This window comes from Ammodytes marinus (assembly GCF_949987685.1).
Source record: "Ammodytes marinus genome assembly, chromosome: 4".
NCBI classification, from domain to species: domain Eukaryota; kingdom Metazoa; phylum Chordata; class Actinopteri; order Uranoscopiformes; family Ammodytidae; genus Ammodytes; species Ammodytes marinus.
The window spans coordinates 17,346,373-17,369,248 of NC_137233.1; the positions used below are offsets into that span (position 1 = coordinate 17,346,373).

Sequence of the window (22,876 nt, forward strand, 5' to 3'; positions counted from 1 at the left end):
AAATAACTGTCTCAAACAAGGCTCCCGCTCCCCTTCCCTCACCTGGAGGGATAGGCTTCTCAAATCGCGTTGCAGCGCCACACTGAAATCTGCGACCAATGCGGATATGTGACCATAGAGCCTGCACGAGCGAACCGAAAATCTGACTGGGTGTGCGACAAGACCAAAAGCAGTAATAAAAACTATATAAAAACGTCTTTCTTTGCACTGATGGTCTCGTTTGCTGTTAAAGGTAATTTATGATTATCAGAGGAAACCTGTTTAAAAGATATTTAAATGTTACTCGTAGCCGCTTTAACTGATCACGTCACATTCACGTCCATGCACAGTGTGTATTGAGTTTATATAAAAACATTTGGAAATGGGGCTGCCCTCAGTTTCCCAAGCACTGTGTATAGTCTATAGCCTATTTCAGCCTTGTCTGTGGGAATAAAGATAGCTGGACAAGAGTTCTTCTGCTTCGTTCCTCTCACTGCATTTAAATGCATTCACTATATTACAGAGAAAGATGTCCCGTAAAAGAAAAAGAGCACCAAGCCCAACCCAGAGGACCCTGCATAATATTTTATTTTAAATACATATTTTTATGGAAAATGCATGTGTTTTTCTTCAATAGCTTCTCATTCATCCGACCCAGTGTCTCCAAATTATTTGTTCACACAAAATTCCTCAGATTTAGCCTCTTAATTTTCCTCTTTAAAGCTATTCTTACCTTTGTAAGGTTTTTACACTTATTTTAAATGACTTTAAAATGGTATAAATAAGGTTTTTACACTCTAAAATGCATGGTAGACCCACCAGGAATAAAAAGAAACAATTATTTCAGTCTCATAATATTAGGTGAAAATTACAACCAATCAAATCGTTCGGACCGAACGATTTGATTGGCCGACAGACCTGTCTGTTTCCCCTGCTTCTGTATGGCGCATTCTGCGCGCGTCATCAAGGCGCGTCCTCAGGTGAGAAGGGTCTAGATGCAGCCGCTTCCGCCTACCAGTGCAGCTCGGCCAAACATGCCAAACACGCCCATATCTGCCAAAAACGCCCATATCGGCCAAAAAAAAAACACAAGGTACACAGAAACATAAAACTAAAACTAAAAAGAATGATGTGCGAAAACACAGCATGTAGGCTGTGTATCAACATCAGATTTTTGTTCAGCGCTCAGACAGTACGGACAGGTAGCATATTGTGAGGAGATATTCATTGATTTTGACAAAATGTTGTACAAAGTTCATGTGCACCTAAAAATAGAAAAAAACAGTCACTTAATTACACTGATGTATTTGAGGGGACTGAGTCGCTAGTTTAGCCTTTAAGTCTACACAAATACAATGACATCTTGTTTATGTATTATAAAGTATGTAACTACCAACAAAGCACCATTGAAGGACGTGCAGGTGTGACAACTTAATTTCTTTAGGCAGCTGATTTGGCTATGGAGACCCAGACCATTTTGTTGATGCAAAGCTCCAAAATGTCATCAGGTGTTCGTAGCTTGCAAATCTATTCACAAAAGACACATCACATAAAAATCATGTTAGTCATTAATTAACATAGTCAAATAAATTATACATTGCCACCAAAGTAATGTTAACAGTAACACCTAACCTGTTACCTCATATGCTGACCAGATGCCAGTCTAATTTAATACAAACAAACACGTTAATAATTTTTATCATATACTAATTATCATTCAGATAAGACTTATAAAGAAGCTATTTGGTCTGTAACGTTAAGCTATTTTCTAACCAACAAAATCCTTTGAATAACACAAACATAACATTAGGTAACGAAGTAGGCGAATAAAACATTTGTATTGACTTACCTGATATAGAAGAGCAGGGGGGTGTCTGTTTCAGTCCCAGCTGACTGTTGTAATCCATACTCTCGCTGGAGACGTAACTCCTGTACTATGAGCACTTAGTATTCATGTTTAATGTTGCGGATGCTGATTCTCTTGTTTTTAACTGTGCTGTAATGTCCTGTTTTAAACATTTTGCTGGTGAAATGGTCTCAACATCGACAGCAGCAAGAGCAGCTAGCTGGCTAGCGCGATATTAACCAACAGAACGGAACAGGAAGAACGTCACACAGTTTAGTGCAGAGCAACCATAGCAACAAGCTGTAGGCGTTTTTGGCCGATATGGGCGTGTTTGGCAGATATGGGCGTTTTTGGCATGTTTGGCCGAGCTGCACTGGTAGGCGGCAGCGGCTGCATCTAGACCATATAGCCTCAGGTAGAGGGTTTGTTTTGATTCTACGGCAGGGCAGACAGTAGCGAGTAGCGACTGAACATGGAAGACCAAAGTGGATCACGGCGTACTGAACCAGCTGCTCCGAAGGAAAAAACGACAAGTTTAGCAGAAAAGGCCACAAGAAAGAAGGAGCTTGATGCTGCAAGAGGAAAAACTCGGATAAACATCGGGTCTGCTTTTGTGAAATGGAGGGAACTTATGAAGCAGCAGCCCGAGCTAACAACGGACGAAATGGTGGCGGAGTTCGTGCTGGAAAGGTATTTTTTATTTTGCATAACCTAACCTACAACCTCATATAACCTTACGATTGACCAGTGGCGGCTCCTGACAATAATCTCAGGGGGGGCAATTGTTGCCATGATGGGAAATATGACCCAAAATGAACCTAAATCAGATAGCATATGACAATGTCATATTGCATTTAACTGTTTGTTTTTCCTGTTCATCTGGCATAACCACTCTGGCAACATTAGACAAGCATTGCACTGTACAGTATTTTTGGAAATTAAGTTAGTTAATTTCTTGAATAAAATTATTTTAGCTCTAAAAAGATTTAATTATCCGGCTGTGGCCATCACAGATAACTTGTCATCTACCAGTGTGCTCCTCAGATAGGCTTCCTTTAAAAGTTAGGAGACAAAAATGGATGCTGGCATAGCATGTGCAACATTAACAGTGCTAATCATCACATTGGTTTGGGTTACTACTGTCTACAGCACTTGGTAGGCGGGTGTATGTCGGACGGTGAAAGCAGCTGTCAGCTAAACGACGATCAACAGCTGATCGCCGTTCAATAGCCGATCAGCTGTTGAACGGCGCTGGCTCGTATATGCAGATTGATGTTTAATGTTTGTTTTACCTTTTCTGAGAGATGATGCATAGGGGTGACACCCAAAGTTATCCATGCGGTCTCTGTGCTGCCATCAGGATGGATAAAAAGCCAGTATACAGTCCATATCATCATGCAGCGGCAGCAGGACAGAGCGTTAGCGCATTAGCATCCTGCTAGCCTCGTTAGCCGTTCAAACGAGCCCCGTGAAAATCCGCGTTTATAAGATCCCCCAATCCATCTTGGTAGATACTTGCTTGATGGTTACATTTTGTCTGGGAAAGACCTAGTACGAGTCCGATCAAGTAAGTAGCTTGCCAGCCTAGCCTGAGTTGATATAAAGTTGTGTTGGTCTTGAATATGACCGCTCTGGGCTGCATACTGGACATGTGACTGTATTAGTCACTGTAATTGGTTTATTGTTTACTGTACGTATGACGACAACACGTTAGGGCGAGCACCCCCGGAGCCCATAGAGATTGCATTGCGAGGCTTGCAGTTTGAAAAAAAAAAGTTTTACATTGATGTCTATGAGAGCGCTGGGGGCGATTTTCAACCAGCCCGACATCGCCCCAGAGTGACGGTACAGAGCACAGACGCTGATTGTACAATGATATTCAGACTTAGATGCAGGTAAAAACTGTATTGAAATCATAAATTATGATTATTAATACAAAAAAAACAAAAAAAAACATCATTATTATCATTATTATATTTTCGTTTTTTGCTGATATGGCTCAAGGAGGGCGGCGCCCTATCGCCCTCTATGGGCGAGCCGCCACTGCGATTGACCATTTGTTGCAGCCACTTACCGGGATCACGTATAGCATAATGCTAACGGACCTACCGTTAGCTCCAGCTAATGAGGCAGTTTGCTCGGGAAATAAAGACATATTCTCCGCTTACAGTCTTCCTCACCGTTTCACACAGCACTAGTGTGCTTTAAATTGTTTTGGCTCATTGACACACACCGAAGGCAGCAGTTAGCAGGGTGCTAACTGTCCATGTGTGTAAATCATAGTAGGCTACGTGATATCATATCCGTGTTTGTCGCTGTTTCCATGTTCAGTACGCACAGTTTATCATAATTTAACTTTCTGCTACAACCCGCCAACTCACGTTAATATTTGTGTGTGTGTGTGTGTGTGTTTGTGTTTTAGTTACGGAAATACAACGTCGACGCCAATAAGACGTGGTTTTAAGAGGCCTCCTCCGCCAGCATTGTCCACCATTGCAGAATCAATTTCAGAACGGTAAGCCTTGTTTGTTAATGTTATCGTCTGCCCATCAACTTGGATCACACATGTTTTTTTGTTTTGCGATGATGACGTGAACAAGTAAATTGTTAAAAGTGATACGTTATTGGTGTGTAATCAAGCCTAGAGCTTATGCTAAACAGTTTCCCTACCCCCATCAGAACATGAGAAATGTAACTGATGTTTCCAGAACACTATAAATCATCTCTACTCATGTGCTGTGTGGTAACAACAGCAACGTATCTAATGTTGTGAAAAATGCCCATTATTTTTTTCCGGTATACATCTGTAGAGAGGAGGATTTCTCTGTTCATGGAGTGGAGGCTTTGCACAGCTGCTCACCAGAGACCTCACTTCACACAATACAAACAAGGTACAGTTATCAAATGTTTAAAAATAACATCTTTTTAAAGTGAACAGACATTTTATTCACTCATCCAAACTTAGAATTACGTAACACTGACTTCTCTTTCTGATTTCCTAAATGCAGTGTTACATCAGCACATTGTCACCCCACCTTCACTCCCACCCCCCCCATATACTCAGCACTCCTTTCAATCTAATGAAAGCTTATTCTATAGCTTCCAGACAGGCGACGCCTTGTCTATTGTCTTGTGTCTTATGCGTTGACCCCTCCCCACCTGTTGAGTCAATCACTTCCCTTTCAGAAAGTCTGAGCCTTTCCCCCTTCATGCCAATCAGACACACTGCATGTTGTTTACTGGGTCGAGAACTGAATGCTTTGATTATAACTGTAATATAAGTAACAGTATAAAGTAGGAACATGTGGAGTATTCAATTTTCATTTTACAGCACTTCATGCTGCACTCTAAAAAGTCAGTAGACCGCTGACAGGGCCTACCACCTCATGTCATAATGAATTTTTATTCACCACTGGGTGTGACATAGTTGTTGAGGGTACAATGACAATGAGTTTAAGTCTGAAGTCTGTTTGAACATTTATTATTAGAGGAATTCAAAATACACACTATATAATACTATGTTGTTCCTTGATAGTCTATATATCTTTTGATTATTCTCCTTATAAAGTGAAACCCATCTAATATCAACTTACCACATTTTTATTTGTTAGTAACAGTACTTTTTGTGTCCTCTGTCAGCTACCACAAAATGTTCAACAAAAAAGCGGTGGCTACTGTCTGTACATAAAGAAGGCCAAGAAGAGTTATGAGTACATAAAAGACCTCCAGTGTGCCATCATACGCTGCAAGTTGGACCGGTTGGCGGCAGGGAAGGGCATGCCTCGGAAAAGAACGATGAGACCAGATGACCCCCGACGACTTGGGACTCTCAGTGGTGTCCCTGCACCATTAACGGAACAAATATTGGAGACTCAACGCAGCAGAGGTCGTGGTGAGTCGACATGTGATTGACACCTACTGTTTTTTGTAATAACATCTCTCATTGGAGAAGGAGCATAACTTCTCCTTATACTGTATGTAACCTGTTAGATTATAAGTGTCCATAAACGCATTATCGGTAGAAGATAAAGTTAAATCTTTTCAGCTGGCTAGTAACCTGACTTTGCAATTTTGTCCAATGTTACATTTTGATTTTTATTACTCTCTGTCAAGGTGAACCACTCCCGCAAAAGTAGAAGACAACCCGCACCAACCAGGGCTTGTCCTGGCATCAAACCTGCCGTCTTGTCTGGAAGGATAACCGGAGAACTCTGGATCTAAAGCAATATTTTCAAAGTTTTGCCTTATGTCATTGGTTTCCATAATGTACGATATTTGTCTTTGGGATCACTGAATTCCCTCGGTAACATAAGAAAACATTAAAACATTAAAATCAAATTGATTCTGAAGTTCATACAGAATACGTGGAGAAATTAAACTAAGGGGCATTCTGTAAGCATTCAGTTGAAATTCAAATAATACACTTCCTGTGCTGGCATCAAGGGAAAATAAATATTATAATATTAAGATTTTCTGCACATCAGATGTAATGGTGGGAACGAAGCGCAGGAGCAGCAATAAGTCGTGTGTGATGTTCTGCATAGTGTAACCAAAGCATAAGAAAAACATGATGTAAGAAAATGGCAGTTTGACATTTTTAAACTGTATTGACTTGAATTGACTATAAATGAAATTTCAAAGATGTAAATCAACACAACAGAGTAAACGCATGTATTTTTAATTTAAAAATATGGGTCAATAACTATGACAAATATACAGTAATAAGACTGTACTATGTACATAATTCACAGGGCAGGGTACACTGTTGGCCTGATGTATTTTTTTTTTTTTTTTGCGTTGTGGAAAACCACGGCCCCTGCCTTTCATTCCCCTGCCATGGCTTCCTCTGCCTCCACTTTCAATCCTTGCTTTCTTCCTCCTACTTGAGGTGCCTTTGCCTGGAGAATCATCATCATCTCAATATCATCATCTCCCTCTGTGAAAACTTCAAGGCTGTAGTCAGGATCTACTGCACTGTCGTCCTAGAAGCACCAACATGTAAAAACAAAGACAGAAAATGTTTTACTTTATAAGAATATCAGGGTGAAGATAGAGACATAGGAACACTTTCTGAAAATACATGTTTTGCATATATTCATTGTTTTACTATAACTCATATCTCTGTGAAATTATGCTTATGAAGCTAAAATTCTAGATCAAAAGCATAGCAAAATGTGTTTCCAATGTCTCTGCCAAGTTTGAATATTATGTAGCCTAGTGAGGCAGAGCAAAATCACAACAACAACACACTGTATTTATAGCTTTGTATTATTTGGCTGCTGGTTATATAGGTTTTTGTCATACGGGAATAATAGTGGTAGTGTTGTATTCAGCTGGAGCTAGCTTTCATATTGGTGAATAGAGCATCGGAGCATTAGAAATAGAAGCTTCAAGCTTTCGACATTGAAGCATAATGTTTTGAACAGTAATAAAGTTAACCACGCGCTAGCCGTTAGCAGACAAAACCGTAACCGACGTTACACTGAAAACAGAACAGCTGAGACCGCTTTATTAGATAACATTAGCGTGTTTGCAAAAAAAATGTAGCCTATGATAACTAAAAAAATAAAGCAAGTAAATAGTGCACTGCATAACAACCATAGAACTGAAAAATATATATGTGTAGGCTTATGTATATAACTTACCGGTGCTTCTGAATCGGAATCCATTGCTTTGGTAAACAAAACTCACGTGCTTGCTCCGGGGCACTTGTTGTATGTCTGCCTGTGTAAATAAAGTTTTTTCAAAACAACACCGGGGATGGGAATGACGTGGACCAATAGGGGAATGAGGGGGTGGGGCATTGGAGGAAGGCGGGATATTTTGAATGTGCTGTAATTCTCAAATTCAGGAAAGGTAAGAATCGCTTTAAGTGCACCAGATTCATGCATTTCACTTTAAAAAGGTAAAAAAAAAAAACTCCCGGGGGGGCACACCCCCGGACCCCTCTAGGAGGGTCAGGATCTCTGCTGGCTACTAATTTCACCCAGCAGGACATTGGAGGCACTAGCGACTAGGGTGAATGACATTTAACAAAAGTCAATAATTTGGGTAAGTCTTTCTGCCTATCTCTCTCACTCCATTGCTTCTATAAATGCATCAATTTAAAAAGAAAAACAATTAAAATTATAGGGAGTGGTTTCACACAATTGACATGACATTTTACATGACTGTGTAATACGGAATGTGTAAACAATCAAATTAAAAACTGATTCGGACTTTATTGAACAAACAAATCAACACAGTTCCCACCAGCTCTTCTTTGGTTACAGAGAACTGCCGAAACCAGCAAGATGACGCCCACAGTTACAGCTGCTGCAAACTTCCATATCCACATTTTTGCTTTGGAATAAGAGAAACGGTAAACAAGAGTCAGTTTTGCTTCTCACAACATTTCCAAAATAACTTGACTGTCCGTAACAACAGTATTTCAGGCACCAATACCAGTGGGCAGCAAAAACATGAAATCAAAGTTATAGGAAAAGTAAGTGATATTTTTTTGTTAATATACGTGTTAAAGGTGCTGTAAGCGGAATGGTTCTTTTAGCTAACTTCCTGTCAGTTACTGCAGTTAGCAGAGCTCGCTCGTCCCTACGTCACCACATTAATGCACTGCGGTCTTCAAGCAGCAAGTTATCTAGCATCATCTCAGATCCATAAGTGTGATTAAACATGATAAAAACCATCAACACAGACATTGGGAAGGATGTTTACCTGCTCCGACATTGTAGACGCATACACATTCACCCATCTGTTGCTCTGGCGTGCACCGGCAGTGAGACCATGGAGTGTATATGTGTCGGTTTGTAGCGTTCTCTCTTCTGATTGGATAAAAATGTCGGAATACTACAATAAGTTTATTTGCCGATTACATGCAAAGCAGCTGACTGAGAGATCGGCTTTATGAAACGCGCACATTATGTAAGTGATCACTGTATGAATAAAGAGCGATTTTACACTTATATTAACATAAATAAACCGCTTACTTCACCTTTAAATCACTCTATATTCATACAGTAATCACTTAACAGTATGCAGAGTTCATAACACAGGTCTCCCAGTCATTTCGCTTTGCAGTAATTGCCAGATAAAATTTTGAGTATCCCGCTCGTTTTTATCCATTCAGGAGACAGAGCGCTAGAGGCGGGTCTCTGTGCCTGTGAACGGGCCTGTGACTCGCTGCTCTCCATCGCGACACTATCTGACGATGACGTCTGCATGTTCATTTGGTGGTGACGTAGGGACGAGGGAGGGGATTGCTAACTGCAGTCACTGACAGGAAGTTAGCTAAAAGGACCATATCGCTTACTTCTCCTTTAAGTATTGCTTTGTTACTGATTTAATTTACTGTTACTACTTAAGCGATTTTCATTGGGGTTGCAGAAAAAATAAAAAGCCATCTTTAGTGCCATGGGTACTAACACTCAAACTCAATAAGTACATTACAAAAACTTTGTATGTTTTGTATGCCAAAACATACAAAGCAACGCATGTTGGCATGTTGATGCTGTGGTAAGAATATTTAGTCTACAGTAACTGTTAGTTTATCATCACCAGATTGTGGATACAAAGGAGTTGCACCAGGATCTGTTTCTTGAAGGTACAAAAACATAACAATATTATATTTTTGGCGATAAATTAGCTTGTAATGGTAGGTGTACTGTAATGGCTAACATCTCTAATGCATGAACTGAATGTCCATCAGTTTATATGCATAAACTGAATATCCATCCCAAATTTCAGGACAATCACTTTGTATAAAATGTCTAAATAAATCATGTTTGAATTGTATATCATAATCAGAAAAGGTTTATTGCTAGGTGCATTAACACATACAAGGAATTTGCCATGGTCTGATTGTGCCTAATAATTAGCATACAGTAAGCATAAGGCAAATCGAACAGTGTTAAATAGAAGAAAGAAAAATGTTATAAAAGTAATTTTTTTTTTAAGATAAAATACGTTGTGCTTATAGCAAAACAAGAGTTGGTGTGAAACTTTACGTCACCTGATGTTGGTTTCATGCATGTTAGGAAAGTGGTAGACACAAAATAGGGACTACAGGGGAAAATTTGCCTGCATGTCAAAATCTGGCAGATACACATGTTGAACTCTCATGTTTTATGAATTTGCACTGTCCCTTCTAAATAAAGAAATCTAAAAGGCGGCAGTGGCGAAGTGGGTAGGAAGATTGCCTCTGGAGTGCAGGGTCGGAGGTTCGATTCCCCGCCTACCCGCCACATGTCGAAGTGTCCCTGGGCAAGACACTGAACCCCAAATTGCTCCCGATGGTTCAGAGAGCGCCTTGCATGGCAGCTACTGCCATCGGTGTATGAGTGTGTGTATGAATGGGTGAATGTGGTAAGATATGTAAAGCGCTTTGGGGCTGAGCAAATCGGCTAGAAAAGCGCTATATAAGTCAAGTCCATTTACCATTTACCATTTAAAACCAAAAAAAAAAGGCCAGTGTTACTTGGCACACCAACGGGCCAACCTGGGGAGGGAATCAAGGGACTTTTTTCAAAATATTCAGAAGTACAATATGGGTTTGGTTAAAATCCCACTGAATATGTATGTAATCTTAATACCTGTTGTTCGTTTCGTAGGAGTTGCAGTGGTAGCAGGAGGCATGGTAACTGTCAGACCTGTAAATATATATTTTAAAACATTAAAAATATATATAGTACATAGTAGGTGATTGGAGACAATATTGTGAATAACATGTCCTACCCTTAAAGCAAAAACATGAAATCAAAAGTTAAAGGAGAAGTAAGTTATTTTTTTTTTCATAGGTGACAATATTGTGGATTTCTATTTTAATAAAAAACATGTCTTACCCTTAGTAATGGTAAAAGTCTGTGAAGTCTGTATCCTGCGAGACTCAATTGCTTCAATAGAAGAAATTGAAATAGATCTGTCAGTTTCAGCGGCGGCTCGCCCATAGAGGGTGATAGGGCGACGTCCTCCTTGAGCTATACCAGCAAAAAACAAAAATATAATAATGATGAAACATTTTTTTTTGTATTTCTAATCATAATTTATTATTTCAATACAGTTTTTACCTGCATCTAAGTCTAAATATCATTGTACAATCAGCGTCTGTGCTCTGTACCGTCACTCTGGTGCGATTTCGGGCTGTTTTAAAATCGCCCTGAGCGCTCTTATAGACTTCAATGTAAAACTTTTTTTTTTCAAACTGCAGGCTTTGCAATGCAATCTCCGGGGGTGCTCGCCCTAACGTGTTGTCGTCATACGTACAGTAAACAATGAACCTATGACTGATACAGTCAAATGTCCAGTCTGCTGCCCAAAGCGGTCAGATTCAAGACCAACATAACTAATATCAACTCAGGCTAGGCTGGCAAGCTACTTGATCATGTCATTAAAAGGACTAGGTCCTTTCCAGACAAAATGTAACCATCAAGCAAGTATCTACCAAGATGGATTGGGGGATCGTATAAACGCGGATTTTCACGGGGCTCGTTTGAACGGCTAACGAGGCTAGTGGGATGCTAAGGCGCTAACGCTCTGTTCTGCTGCCGCTGCATGATGATTGTGGACTGTATACTGGCTTTTTATCCATCTTGATGGCAGCACAGACACCGCATGGATAACTTCGGGTGTCACCCCTATGCATCATCTCTCAGAAAAGGTAAAACAAACATTAAACATCAATCTGCATATGGATGGACATTTAACAGTTTGAAAAACAAACTGTTAAATGCAATATGACATTGTCATGTTAGCTATCTGATTTAGCTTCATTTTGGGTAATTTTACCCATCATGGCAACAATTGCTCCCCCTGAGATTATTGTCAGGAGCCGCCACTGGTCAGTTTAATGTGTGGACAATTGTGTGGGACAGCATTTTGGTGGAATCCCTTGAGTTGACTTCCACAAAACTAGAAAGGTTTTTTATTGTTTTTGTTGCTGTCTGTATGCAGACGGAGCCATACAGTGATAAAACCTCCACACATATAATGTTACTAAAGCTATAATAAGAACTTGTGTGCCAAGTTTGTAACAGTACAATAATGTGTAAACAAAAAATCCATTGTTGCTTAGAATACAAACATTCTGACATAATTTAACAAGAAACCGGGTATATCTGGATCTAATAAATAACAGTGGGATGTGGTGGAGGATGTTAAATCAGCCTCTCTTTTTTTGGTTTGCAAACCCTTACACACTCATTAGTAAACCATGCCACTTTACTGGTGCTGGTTCTCAGAACTAGAACACAACAATATTGATGGATGGGAAAATCAGCAGTCACTCACTGTGTATGGTGATGGAGGATATGTCACTGTTTGGAGATGGAGAATCTTCCTTTCCGAGCTTTACAGTGTAAAAACACATTAACTTTAACACTGTCATTTTAGCAGGTGAATCCTGATTGGCCATCTTCAGCATCTCAGTTCCTGTCATAGTCTGCCGACAAGAGGGGAAACTTCCTCCACTTAAGAGGAAGAAATAACACTGAGAAATCGATGATGGAGTCTCACAGTTCAGTGTGACTGAGTCTGTCTCGTTGATCACCAGTGGATTCACTGTCAGTTTAGGGGCAAGAGATGCTGAAAAATAAGATAAACATTTGATTAAATAACTGTAATTTGAATTCATATAAAGTCATGCTGATGTTCAGTGCATAACATTAAAGGCCCAAACTGTATATATGAGATGTATTCCTTTTTGCTTAAATATGATGCCTATCGTCTAACACTTCCACTGAAGACACTGCCATCACATTAAGAGCCACATTGTTGTTCTTGCTGATGCTGTAACAAGATATCGTTATATAAGTCCACAGCAGCAAAGTGCACTCACTTCGAATGATGATGGAGCAAGTGTCACTCACTGGAGATTGACGTCCATAAAGGTAAAAACAATTCAATTCAACCTCTGCAGGTGGATTCTTATTTGCCATCTTCAGCAGCTCAGTTCCTGTCACATTGTTCACACAAGAGAAGCTTTTGGCAGGTTCTCCTCTTACAGTGTGGAAATAACACTCAGACACAGAAACAGATGGTGGAGTGTCACAGTTCAGTGTAACTGAGTCCGTCTCTGTGATCACAGGTTTATTCACTGTCAGTTTAGGAGGGAGGAGAGCTGAAAATATAAAGTTAAACAAATGTTAGAGCATACACGTATTAGCTATTTTAATATGATAATAGTCATGAAATGTACTGTACAACAAATTGTGTGTACAGTTAGTCAAATTAATAAAGTATAACAAACTTCTCATACAGTGGTAACAGCACGGTTGGACATAAAACACAAAAGATGTGCAGAGACTGACCTTGTACTTGAATCTTGTGAAAGGCATCTGTTGAAAATACAACATGTTAGATAAATAGACGCAATAATAGTTGCAATAGTTATAATTTCAACAATAAGTGGAAAGATAAAGGTTAAGATATATTTTCATTTGTCCCATTGTGGAAATTACTTTAGATTCTAATTGCACTGCCCGTCTACAATGTTTACAAATAAACATCTCAGAGCAAGAACACAGGAACTTAGACAATGTAAAATCACCAACTACAAAAAAAAATTATGTAAGTGTGGTGTAGAATAACAAACTGATAAATAATATCTGAAATAACATATGGATGTCTTGATAACATGTGTGAACCTGCAATAGTTTGGCGTAACTCATTCATATGGAAACTATATAAAGAAGCTTTAACCTACACATGAGGATGACAAACAACAGGCGTCCAGCCATGATGAAGCTGAATACTGAGACTGTCCACAATCCTTTGACACATGGACTCTGACAAACTTATGCGTCATTTTTCCGAACATGTTCTCAGAGAAACCACAGCATCAAAGTCGAAGCACACAGACAGACAGCCCACCGAAATAACGCACAATTGACATCCGATTCCGTTAATACACTTCATTAAAACAAAAACTCAGAACTATTTTTCCACTGTGTTGGAACATCAAACATCATTAAACATCAATCTGCATATGGACGAGCCTGCGCCGTTCAACAGCTGATCCATAGACTGTTTACTCTGACAGCTGCTGTCATAAACCCGCCTACCAAGTAACGGTGCTGTAGACAGCATGGACATATAAAGAAAGGTAGACAGTAGTAATGCAAACCAATGTGATGATTGCACATATGCTATGCCAGCATCTATTTTTGTTGAATCAGAACACAACTGTCAAGTCAATCAGATTATTGTGATTAATTGTAGAGCAGGTCTCTTCACTTTTAGAGGAAGCCTATCTGAGGAGCACACTGGTAGATGACAAGTTATCTGTGATGGCCACAGCCGGATAATTAAATAATTTTAGAGCTAAATTCATTTTATTCAAAAAATTAACTAACTTAATTTCCAAAAATACTGTACAGTACAATGCTTGTCTAATGGTGCCAGAGTGGTTATGCCAGATGAACAGGAAAAACAAACTGTTAAATGCAATATGACATTGTCATGTTAGCTATCTGATTTAGCTTCATTTTGGGTAATTTTACCCATCATGGCAACAATTGCCCCCCCTGAGATTATTGTCAGGAGCCGCCACTGGTCAGTTTAATGTGTGGACAATTGTGTGGGACAGCATTTTGGTGGAATCCCTTGAGTTGACTTCCACAAAACTAGAAAGGTTTTTTATTGTTTTTGTTGCTGTCAAGGTTCAAGGTTCAAGGTATCTTTATTATCCCCGAGGGGCAATTTGTTGTACAGCCAGCAGTGTAAAAAGATGGCAAACATATAACATATAAGACAACAAATAACACAAACAGATCACATATTTACATGTGGTCATTGACCAGACTGATGGCAGCAGGCATAAATGATTTCTTCCACCGGTTAGTTCGGCAAGGTGGAAGCCTGTATCTGCGCCCTGATGGCAGCAGGGTAAACTCAGGGTACAGGGGATGGGTCGAGTCAGCCATGATTGAGCGGGCCTTCCTCAGTGACCTGACCTTATACAGGTCATTGAGGTTGCTCAATTGGGTTCCAGCAATCTTGCTGCACAGTTTAACAAGTGCCTGCAGCCGATTTTTCTGCTTTACAGAAAGTGACCCGTGCCAGCAGACAAAACAAAAAGTAAGAATAGATTCAATGAAACAAGAATAAAACATTTTCATAAAAGTGGTGTCAACATTAAAACTGCGGAGCTTCCGATAAAAGTACATACGCTGATGTGCTTTCTTGCACACAGCATCGACATGGGGCTCAAAGCTTAATTTTTCATCAATCACAGTCCCAAGGTATTTGTATTGCTGCACCACTTCAACAGGCTGATCATGCATTAAAACAGGGGAGATGGGGGATGGAGCTTTCCTAAAATCAATCAACATCTCCTTTGTTTTTGTCACATTAATATTTAAAAAGGATGATTCACACCAATACATAAAATCGCTCACTACAGGACCGTGTTCAGGGTCGTCACCGTTGAGGAGGGACACAATAATAGAATCATCTGCAAATTTTAAAATGTGGCGCCTATCATGTCGGCTACGACATTCATTTGTGTATAAAACAAATAAAAGAGGTGAGAGGACACAGCCTTGGGGGGATCCGGTGGAGGAGAACAGAACATCTGAAAGAACGCCATTCACCCTCACCCGTTGTGACCTGACTGTTAAAAAGTCCATCAACCAACTGAGCAGGCCAGCATCAATGTTAAAAAGACTCTTCAATCTGTTTGCTAAAACATGGGGCTGGATGCAGTTAAAAGCCGATGAGAAATCAATAAAGAGCAGACGAACAAGAGACCTGGCCTCCTCAAGGTGTTTAAAAACCATGTTTAAAAGCATCCCTGTCGCATCATCCACACCTCTGCCTGACCTATAGGCAAACTGAAGAGGGTCCAACTTATCCTGTACATTGTCCATAAGTGCATTTTTCACCAGTTTCTCGAACAGTTTCATGGCTAGGCAGGTAAGTGCCACTGGCCTAAAGTCATTAAGTGCCTTAGGTGTGTTGTTCTTTGGCACTGGAACAATGATTGAGTCCTTCCACAGATGAGGAACCTTATGCAGCTGTAAAGACAACTGAAAAATGAAGCAGAAAATATTTGCCAGCTGCCCAGCACAGTTTTTCAGCAGCCGACCTCCAATGCCATCTGGACCAGGACTTTTCCTTTCCTTAACACCACGGAAAAGTTTTAAAACCATGGCCTCGTCAATGAACACACTGCTATGTACAGTGTTAAAATCAACATCAACATCTTTAAAACCAGACACCTCCTCACTAAAATCATGGACATTAAAACGGTTATAAAAAACATTGAGTTCGTTAGACAGGTCAAAGTCGGTTGACCCATTCCAAGCAATGTCATGTCTTTTTGACTGCATCCCCATCATATTTTTCACACCCTCCCATGCCGGGCGTGAGTTGCCAGTACTTAGTAATTTCTCAACTTTGTCCTTGTATGTTAGCTTTGCGAGCTTGAGTTCCTTTTTGACCTGTTTTGACAGATCCCTGTTCTGTGTCATATCCCCCTGAAGGAAGCTTATATTCCTCTTATTTATAATGTTTTTGACAGATTTGGAGACCCAGGGTTTATTGTCTGTATGCAGACGGAGCCATACAGTGATAAAACCTCCACACATATAATGTTACTAAAGCTATAATAAGAACTTGTGTGCCAAGTTTGTAACAGTACAATAATGTGTAAAAAAAAAATCCATTGTTGCTTAGAATACAAACATTCTGACATAATTTAACAAGAAACCGGGTATATCTGGATCTAATAAATAACAGTGGGATGTGGTGGAGGATGTTAAATCAGCCTCTCTTTTTTTGGTTTGCAAACCCTTACACACTCATTAGTAAACCATGCCACTTTACTGGTGCTGGTTCTCAGAACTAGAACACAACAGTATTGATGGATGGGAAAATCAGCAGTCACTCACTGTGTATGGTGATGGAGGATATGCCACTGTTTGGAGATGGAGAATCTTCCTTTCCGAGCTTTACAGTGTAAAAACACATTAACTTTAACACTGTCATTTTAGCAGGTGAATCCTGATTGGCCATCTTCAGCATCTCAGTTCCTGTCATAATCTGCCGACAAGAGGGGACACTTCCTCCACTTAAGAGGAAGAAATAACACTGAGAAACCGATGATGGAGTCTCACAGTTCAGTGTGACTGAGTCTGTCTCGTTGATCACCAGTGGATTCACTGTCAGTTTAGGGGCAAGAGATGCTGAAAAATAAGGCAAACATTGGATTAAATAACTGTAATTTGAATTCATATAAAGTCATGCTGATGTTCAGTGCATAACATTAAAGGCCCAAACTCTATATGAGATGTATTCATTTTTGCTTAAATATGATGCCTATCGTCTAACACTTCCACTGAAGACACTGCCATCACATTAAGAGCCACATTGTTGTTCTTGCTGATGCTGTAACAAGATATCGTTATATAAGTCCACAGCAGCAAAGTGCACTCACTTCGAATGATGATGGAGCAAGTGTCACTCACTGGAGATTGACGTCCATCAAGGTAAAAACAATTCAATTCAACCTCTGCAGGTGGATTCTTATTTGCCATCTTCAGCAGCTCAGTTCCTGTCACATTGTTCACACAAGAGAAGCTTTTGGCAGGTTCTCCTCTTACAGTGTGGAAATAACACTTAGACACAGAAACAGATGGTGGAGTGTCACAGTTCAGTGTGACTGAGTCCGTCTCTGTGATCACAGGTGTATTCACTGTCAGTTTAGGGGGAAGGAGAGCTGAAAATATAAAGTTTAACAAATGTTAGAGCTTACATGTATTAGCTGTATTAATATCATAATATTCATGAAGAGAAAATGAGATTTAATTTCAAGGAAGTAAAGAAAAAAATACTGTGCAACAAATTGTGGTATTTCAAATTAATAAACTATAACAAATTTCCTATACAGTGGCAACAGCTTGCACGGTTGGACGTAAAATACAACAGATCTGCAGACTGACCCTGTACTTGAATTATGTGAAAGGCATATGTTGGAAATACAACATGTTAGATAAATAGATGCAATAATAGTTGCAATAGTTAATAATAATATTCAATTGATAATAATAATTCAATGATAATTTCAACAATAGGTGAAAAGGTATAAGTAAGATATATTTCCATTTGTCCCATTATGGAAATTACTTTAGACTCTAATTACACTGCCCGTCTACAATATGTTTACAAATAAACAGCACAGAGCAAGAACACAGGAAATGCGACAATGGAAAATCACAAACTACAAAAAAATGGAATGTAAAGTGTGGAATAACATGCTGATACATAATATCTGAAATAAAATTGTTGTTCTTGCTGATGCTGTAGCAAGATATCCTAATATACAGTAAGTCCACAGCAGCAATGTGCACTCACTTCGAATGATGATGGAGCAAGTGTCACTCACTGGAGATTTACGTCCATCAAGGTAAAAACAATTCAATTCAACCTCTGCAGGTGGACTCTTATTTGCCATCTTCAGCAGCTCAGTTCCTGTCACATTGTTCACACAAGAGAAGCTTTTGGCAGGTTCTCCTCTTACAGTGTGGAAATAACACTCAGACACAGAAACAGATGGTGGAGTGTCACAGTTCAGTGTGACTGAGTCAAAGTCTATGATCATGGATGGGTTCACTGTCAGTTTAGGTTGAGGAAGAGCTGAAAATACAGAGGTAAACAAAGGTGGATCACATACAAAATAGTTGAATGAAGATAATACAATTCCTACATGGCAATTGTGATTGGATGTACAGCGTATAAAATTAGGTAAAAGTAATGTATGGTTAAACTGTAGAAATGGTCAAGTAAGTTGCAGGCTCATACTGAACTGTCCATACTGTAAGCACAGCCGCATCTGGCCAAAAAAAACAATATTAATCTCGAAGTACTGACCTTGTGCTTTCATCTGAGAAAAGCAGTCTGTTTCAGAAAAGAAATGTGTCAACCATGGAAACATGTAATTAGTAAACTCTTAATGTTATTGTTGCATTTTTCTTTCAACCTGATTAATATGTATGTTAGTTAAAGTGTAAAAACATCATGATACTATACATAAACACATTACATTCCGAATCTGATATTACATCCTAACCTGGGGCTTGCAACCAAAATGCAACTGAAATGATGTGTAATAATGACCTACATTTACAATGAAATAAAGTGATGAAAGGTATAACTTACACATAAAGACGACAAACTTCACTTGCCCAGCCATGATGCAGCTGAATAATGTCAATGTCCAAGACTACACTTGTGGCTGACTACATGGACTCCTGACATTCAAATGTAATTTTGCAGAACAGGAAAACCACAATACATACTTACAGGTCAATACGAAAGAGTAAAAGGATCACGAGAGAGAGAAAAAAATGAGAGAAGGAAGTACTAACATGAACTGCCTTTCAGTCAAAGGTAACTTGACAATGATTGTTATAGGCGAGATGGAGAGCTGTAAAACCTTATCTGTTTATCTGTGGTTTTGTTCACTTCAGTTAAAGTCTCTTTGTCACTCGTTCAACCAAAGCATGATGGTGCCATGTGATACAGGGTGAACTTCAAAACATGTCCCCTTCATTTACACATGTACATCCTTGACGCCTTTGAACACAACAAGTCACTAAAATGTGACCTTGTGTCATGAAGTTGTATCATGTCATAATTTTCACCTGAGGTAAGAATGTCTGCATACAAGTGTGTGTCTACATGTACAGTTATAGATTGGAGCGTCTAAAAATCCCTGTCTTGTTTTCATACCCTATTATTTGCTAAGAGCCGTGACTTCTTGTAGTCTCCGATGGTTATCCCCCCAGTCATGAAAGAGTTTGGCACAGCTGTGCCGTCATAGTTTTCTTTTTTTCAAATATTTAATTATTATGTAAAGTTTGTAAAATAAATACAGTTCATGTAAAAAAAAACTGAGAAAAAACGGGGATTATGAACATGCTTTATTCTCCTTATTTTAAAGCAGAAAAACATTTTGCAAAAGAAGCATGATGAAGATCACAAAATGTTACATTAATATAATTAGACATAACCTGTCAAAGTGACCACATAGTTTTACCACACTTTTGAGAAATAAAGTGTGTGTGGTGTGTGTGTGCGTGCGTGCGCGCGCGTGTGTGTGTGTGTGTGCGTGCGTGCGCGTGTGCGTGTGTGTTATGTTGTGTTCGCTGTGTAGCCTACGACACATTGGCATGTTGTGACACTCTGATCATGGTCTCAGACACTCAAAGTGTATCTATTTATAGTATACAACAGTTGTAGTGTGTCTGTACAGCATGTTCTTCAGGTCTGTGGCAGCTGGCTCCTCAGAGATGGTGTAGTACACATGGTATTTGTCAGACTGGGAAAAGACAGAAACCAACTTTAACGTCTAGTCATAAATACTGTATAAATCATTATATTAGTAATGTTCCTTGTGTAAAACTTACACTGTTCTTATTCTCAGACTCCCAGCATTCCATATCATGAGAACCTGCTATTGAGAAAGACCACAAACCGTCAGATGATAGCTTCCCATGATTTTTATTGCAAAGTCTGGACTTTATTTCAAATAATGATTCTCAGAACAAAAATAAGTCATTTGTGTGTGTAAATAGGACAGCATTACATTTTTAATCAAATTATTTAGCCCTAAAAAGATACACCAGCTGATAAGAGAACAGTGATGCCTTATTGTCTCTCAGTATTAAGCGCACACACATGTGGTAAGTTTCATGTTCGAGCAAAGGAAGTTATTTTTGTCTCAGTGCAGCCAGTGGTGGTCTCTTATACGCATGTTGTACATTCAGTTTGAGATAGCAGTTTTGCAAGCAGTTGACCACAATTGGCTTTTAGTACCGTTAAGCTTTGTGAATTCTGTTCAACTGAACAAATGAGAATCTGCATTAAGTTGATTCTTGAGCATCGCAAAACTGCAATTGGCTTGGTTTAAGATCTGAGCCAAAATGTGTGTATAAGGACAACTGTGTGAACCAGTTTAACCCAAATGAAGAATGTTGTTACTTCTGGCAGAGCAGTGACCATCAGTTGCTCGTAAAGCAGCTGTGTTGGTATCAGCGTGGCCATTAGAACCTATTCTGCTGATCCACATCGTTATGTGTTACATTTGTTTTATATTGTTGGTGTTGTTGATGTAGCTGAAATCTAATGTTGTGTTGGATAGTTACCATTTTGCTTAATCTAACTGTATAACCAATTGCTATGAATGGCCAGTTTCTTGAACACTGTCGCTGACTGACGGAGCAGCTTTTTTGTGGCTTATACATTTTGAGTAGTGGTTTAACCCGCTCAAATTGAAAAAATCTCAAATGCAACTTCGAGTGCTTCTATAAATGCATCAATTTAAAAAGAAAAAATTAAAATGATGGGGAGTGGTTTCACACAATTGACATTTTTCATGACATTTTACATGACTGTGTAATACGGAATGTGTAAACACTCAAATAAAAAACTGATTCGTACTTTATTGAACAAACAAATCAACACAGTTCCCACCAGCTCTTCTTTGGTTACAGAGAACTGCCGAAACCAGCAAGATGACGCCCACAGTTACAGCTGCTGCAAACTTCCATATCCACATTTTTGCTTTGGAATAGGAGAAACGGTAAACAAGAGTCAATTTTGCTTTTCACAACATTTCCAAAATAACTTGACTGTCTGTAACAACATTATTTCAGGCACCAATACCAGTGCGCAGCAAAAACATGAAATCAAAGTTATAGGAGAAGTAAGTGATATTTTTTTTGTTAATATACGTGTTAAAGGTGCTGTAAGCGGAATGGTTCTTTTAGCTAACTTCCTGTCAGTTACTGCAGTTAGCAGAGCTCGCTCGTCCCTACGTCACCACATTATTGCACTGCGGTCTTCAAGCAGCAAGTTATCTAGCATCATCTCAGATCCATCAGTGTGATTAAACATGATAAAAACCATCACCAACAGACATTGGGAAGGATGTTTACCTGCTCCGACATTGTAGACCCATACACATTCACCCATCTGTTGCTCTGGTGTGCACCGGCAGTGAGACCATGGAGTGTATATGTGTCGGTTTGTAGCGTTCTCTCTTCTGATTGGATAAAAATTTCGGAATACTACAATAAGTTTATTTGCCGATTACATGCAAAGCAGCTGACTGAGAGATCGGCTTTATGAAACGCGCACATTATGTAAGTGATCACTGTATGAATAAAGAGCGATTTTACACTTATATTAACATAAATAAACTGCTTACTTCACCTTTAAATCACTCTATATTCATACAGTAATCACTTAACAGTATGCAGAGTTCATAACACAGGTCTCCCAGTCATTTCGCTTTGCAGTAATTGCCAGATAAAATTTTGAGCATCCCGCTCGTTTTTATCCATTCAGGATACAGAGCGCTAGAGGCGGGTCTCTGTGCCTGTGAACGATGACTCGCTGCTCTCCATCGCGACACTATCTGACGATGACGTCTGCATGTTCATTTGGTGGTGACGTAGTGGCGTGGGAGGGGATTACTAACTGCAGTCACTGACAGGAAGTTAGCTAAAAGGACCATATCGCTTACTTCTCCTTTAAGTATTGCTTTGTTACTGATTTAATTTACTGTTACTACTTAAGCGGTTTTCATTGGGGTTGCAGAAAAAATAAAAAGCCATCTTTAGTGCCATGGGTACTAACACTCAAACTCAATAAGTGCATTACAAAAACTTTGTATGTTTTGTATGCCAAAACATACAAAGCAACGCATGTTGGCATGTTGATGCTGTGGTAAGAATATTTAGTCTACAGTACCTGTTAGTTTATCATCACCAGATTGTGGATACAAAGGAGTTGCACCATGATCTGTTTCTTGAAGGTACAAAAACATAACAATATTATATTTTAGGCTATAAATTAGCTTGTAGGTAGGTCTACTGTAATGGCTAACATCTCTAATGCATGAACTGAATGTCCATCCTTTCAGGACAATCACTTTGTATAAACATCTTAAATAAATCATGTTTGAAGTAAGCATTATGCAAATCGAATAATGTTAAATATAAGATAAAATATTATCACAGTGAAAATTATTTAAAAAAAGAAGATAAATACGTTTGG

The 22,876-nt window shown here is 39.2% G+C and overlaps 1 protein-coding gene and 2 long non-coding RNA genes across 4 annotated transcripts; 1 reads left to right on the forward strand and 2 right to left on the reverse strand.

The window, feature by feature from the left end:
- Nucleotides 1-922: 922 nt before the first annotated feature.
- On the reverse strand, nucleotides 923-2,040 carry LOC307249928. Its single transcript, XR_013844854.1, has 3 exons — nucleotides 1,829-2,040; nucleotides 1,373-1,506; nucleotides 923-1,032 (listed from the first exon to the last, which is right to left on the reverse strand). It is a non-coding gene; the product is annotated as an uncharacterized lncRNA (long non-coding RNA).
- A 278-nt stretch (nucleotides 2,041-2,318) lies between these two features.
- Nucleotides 2,319-6,155, forward strand: LOC307248867 (uncharacterized protein). Of its 2 annotated transcripts, XR_013844818.1 has the most exons (5): nucleotides 2,319-2,515; nucleotides 4,248-4,340; nucleotides 4,636-4,716; nucleotides 5,465-5,717; nucleotides 5,939-6,155. XR_013844818.1 is itself a non-coding variant. In XM_080025397.1 (4 exons), exons 1-4 carry the CDS (start codon nucleotides 2,444-2,446, stop codon nucleotides 5,959-5,961), a joined length of 429 nt encoding a protein of 142 aa, XP_079881523.1. In that variant the 5' UTR covers nucleotides 2,319-2,443; the 3' UTR covers nucleotides 5,962-6,155. The 2 variants fall into 2 exon arrangements, 1 of the variants encoding a protein (XP_079881523.1); XM_080025397.1 differs by lacking the exon at nucleotides 4,248-4,340.
- Nucleotides 6,156-6,499: 344 nt separating this feature from the next.
- On the reverse strand, nucleotides 6,500-7,540 carry LOC307249356. Its single transcript, XR_013844832.1, has 2 exons — nucleotides 7,471-7,540; nucleotides 6,500-6,807 (listed from the first exon to the last, which is right to left on the reverse strand). It is a non-coding gene; the product is annotated as an uncharacterized lncRNA (long non-coding RNA).
- Between the last annotated feature and the right edge of the window lie 15,336 nt (nucleotides 7,541-22,876).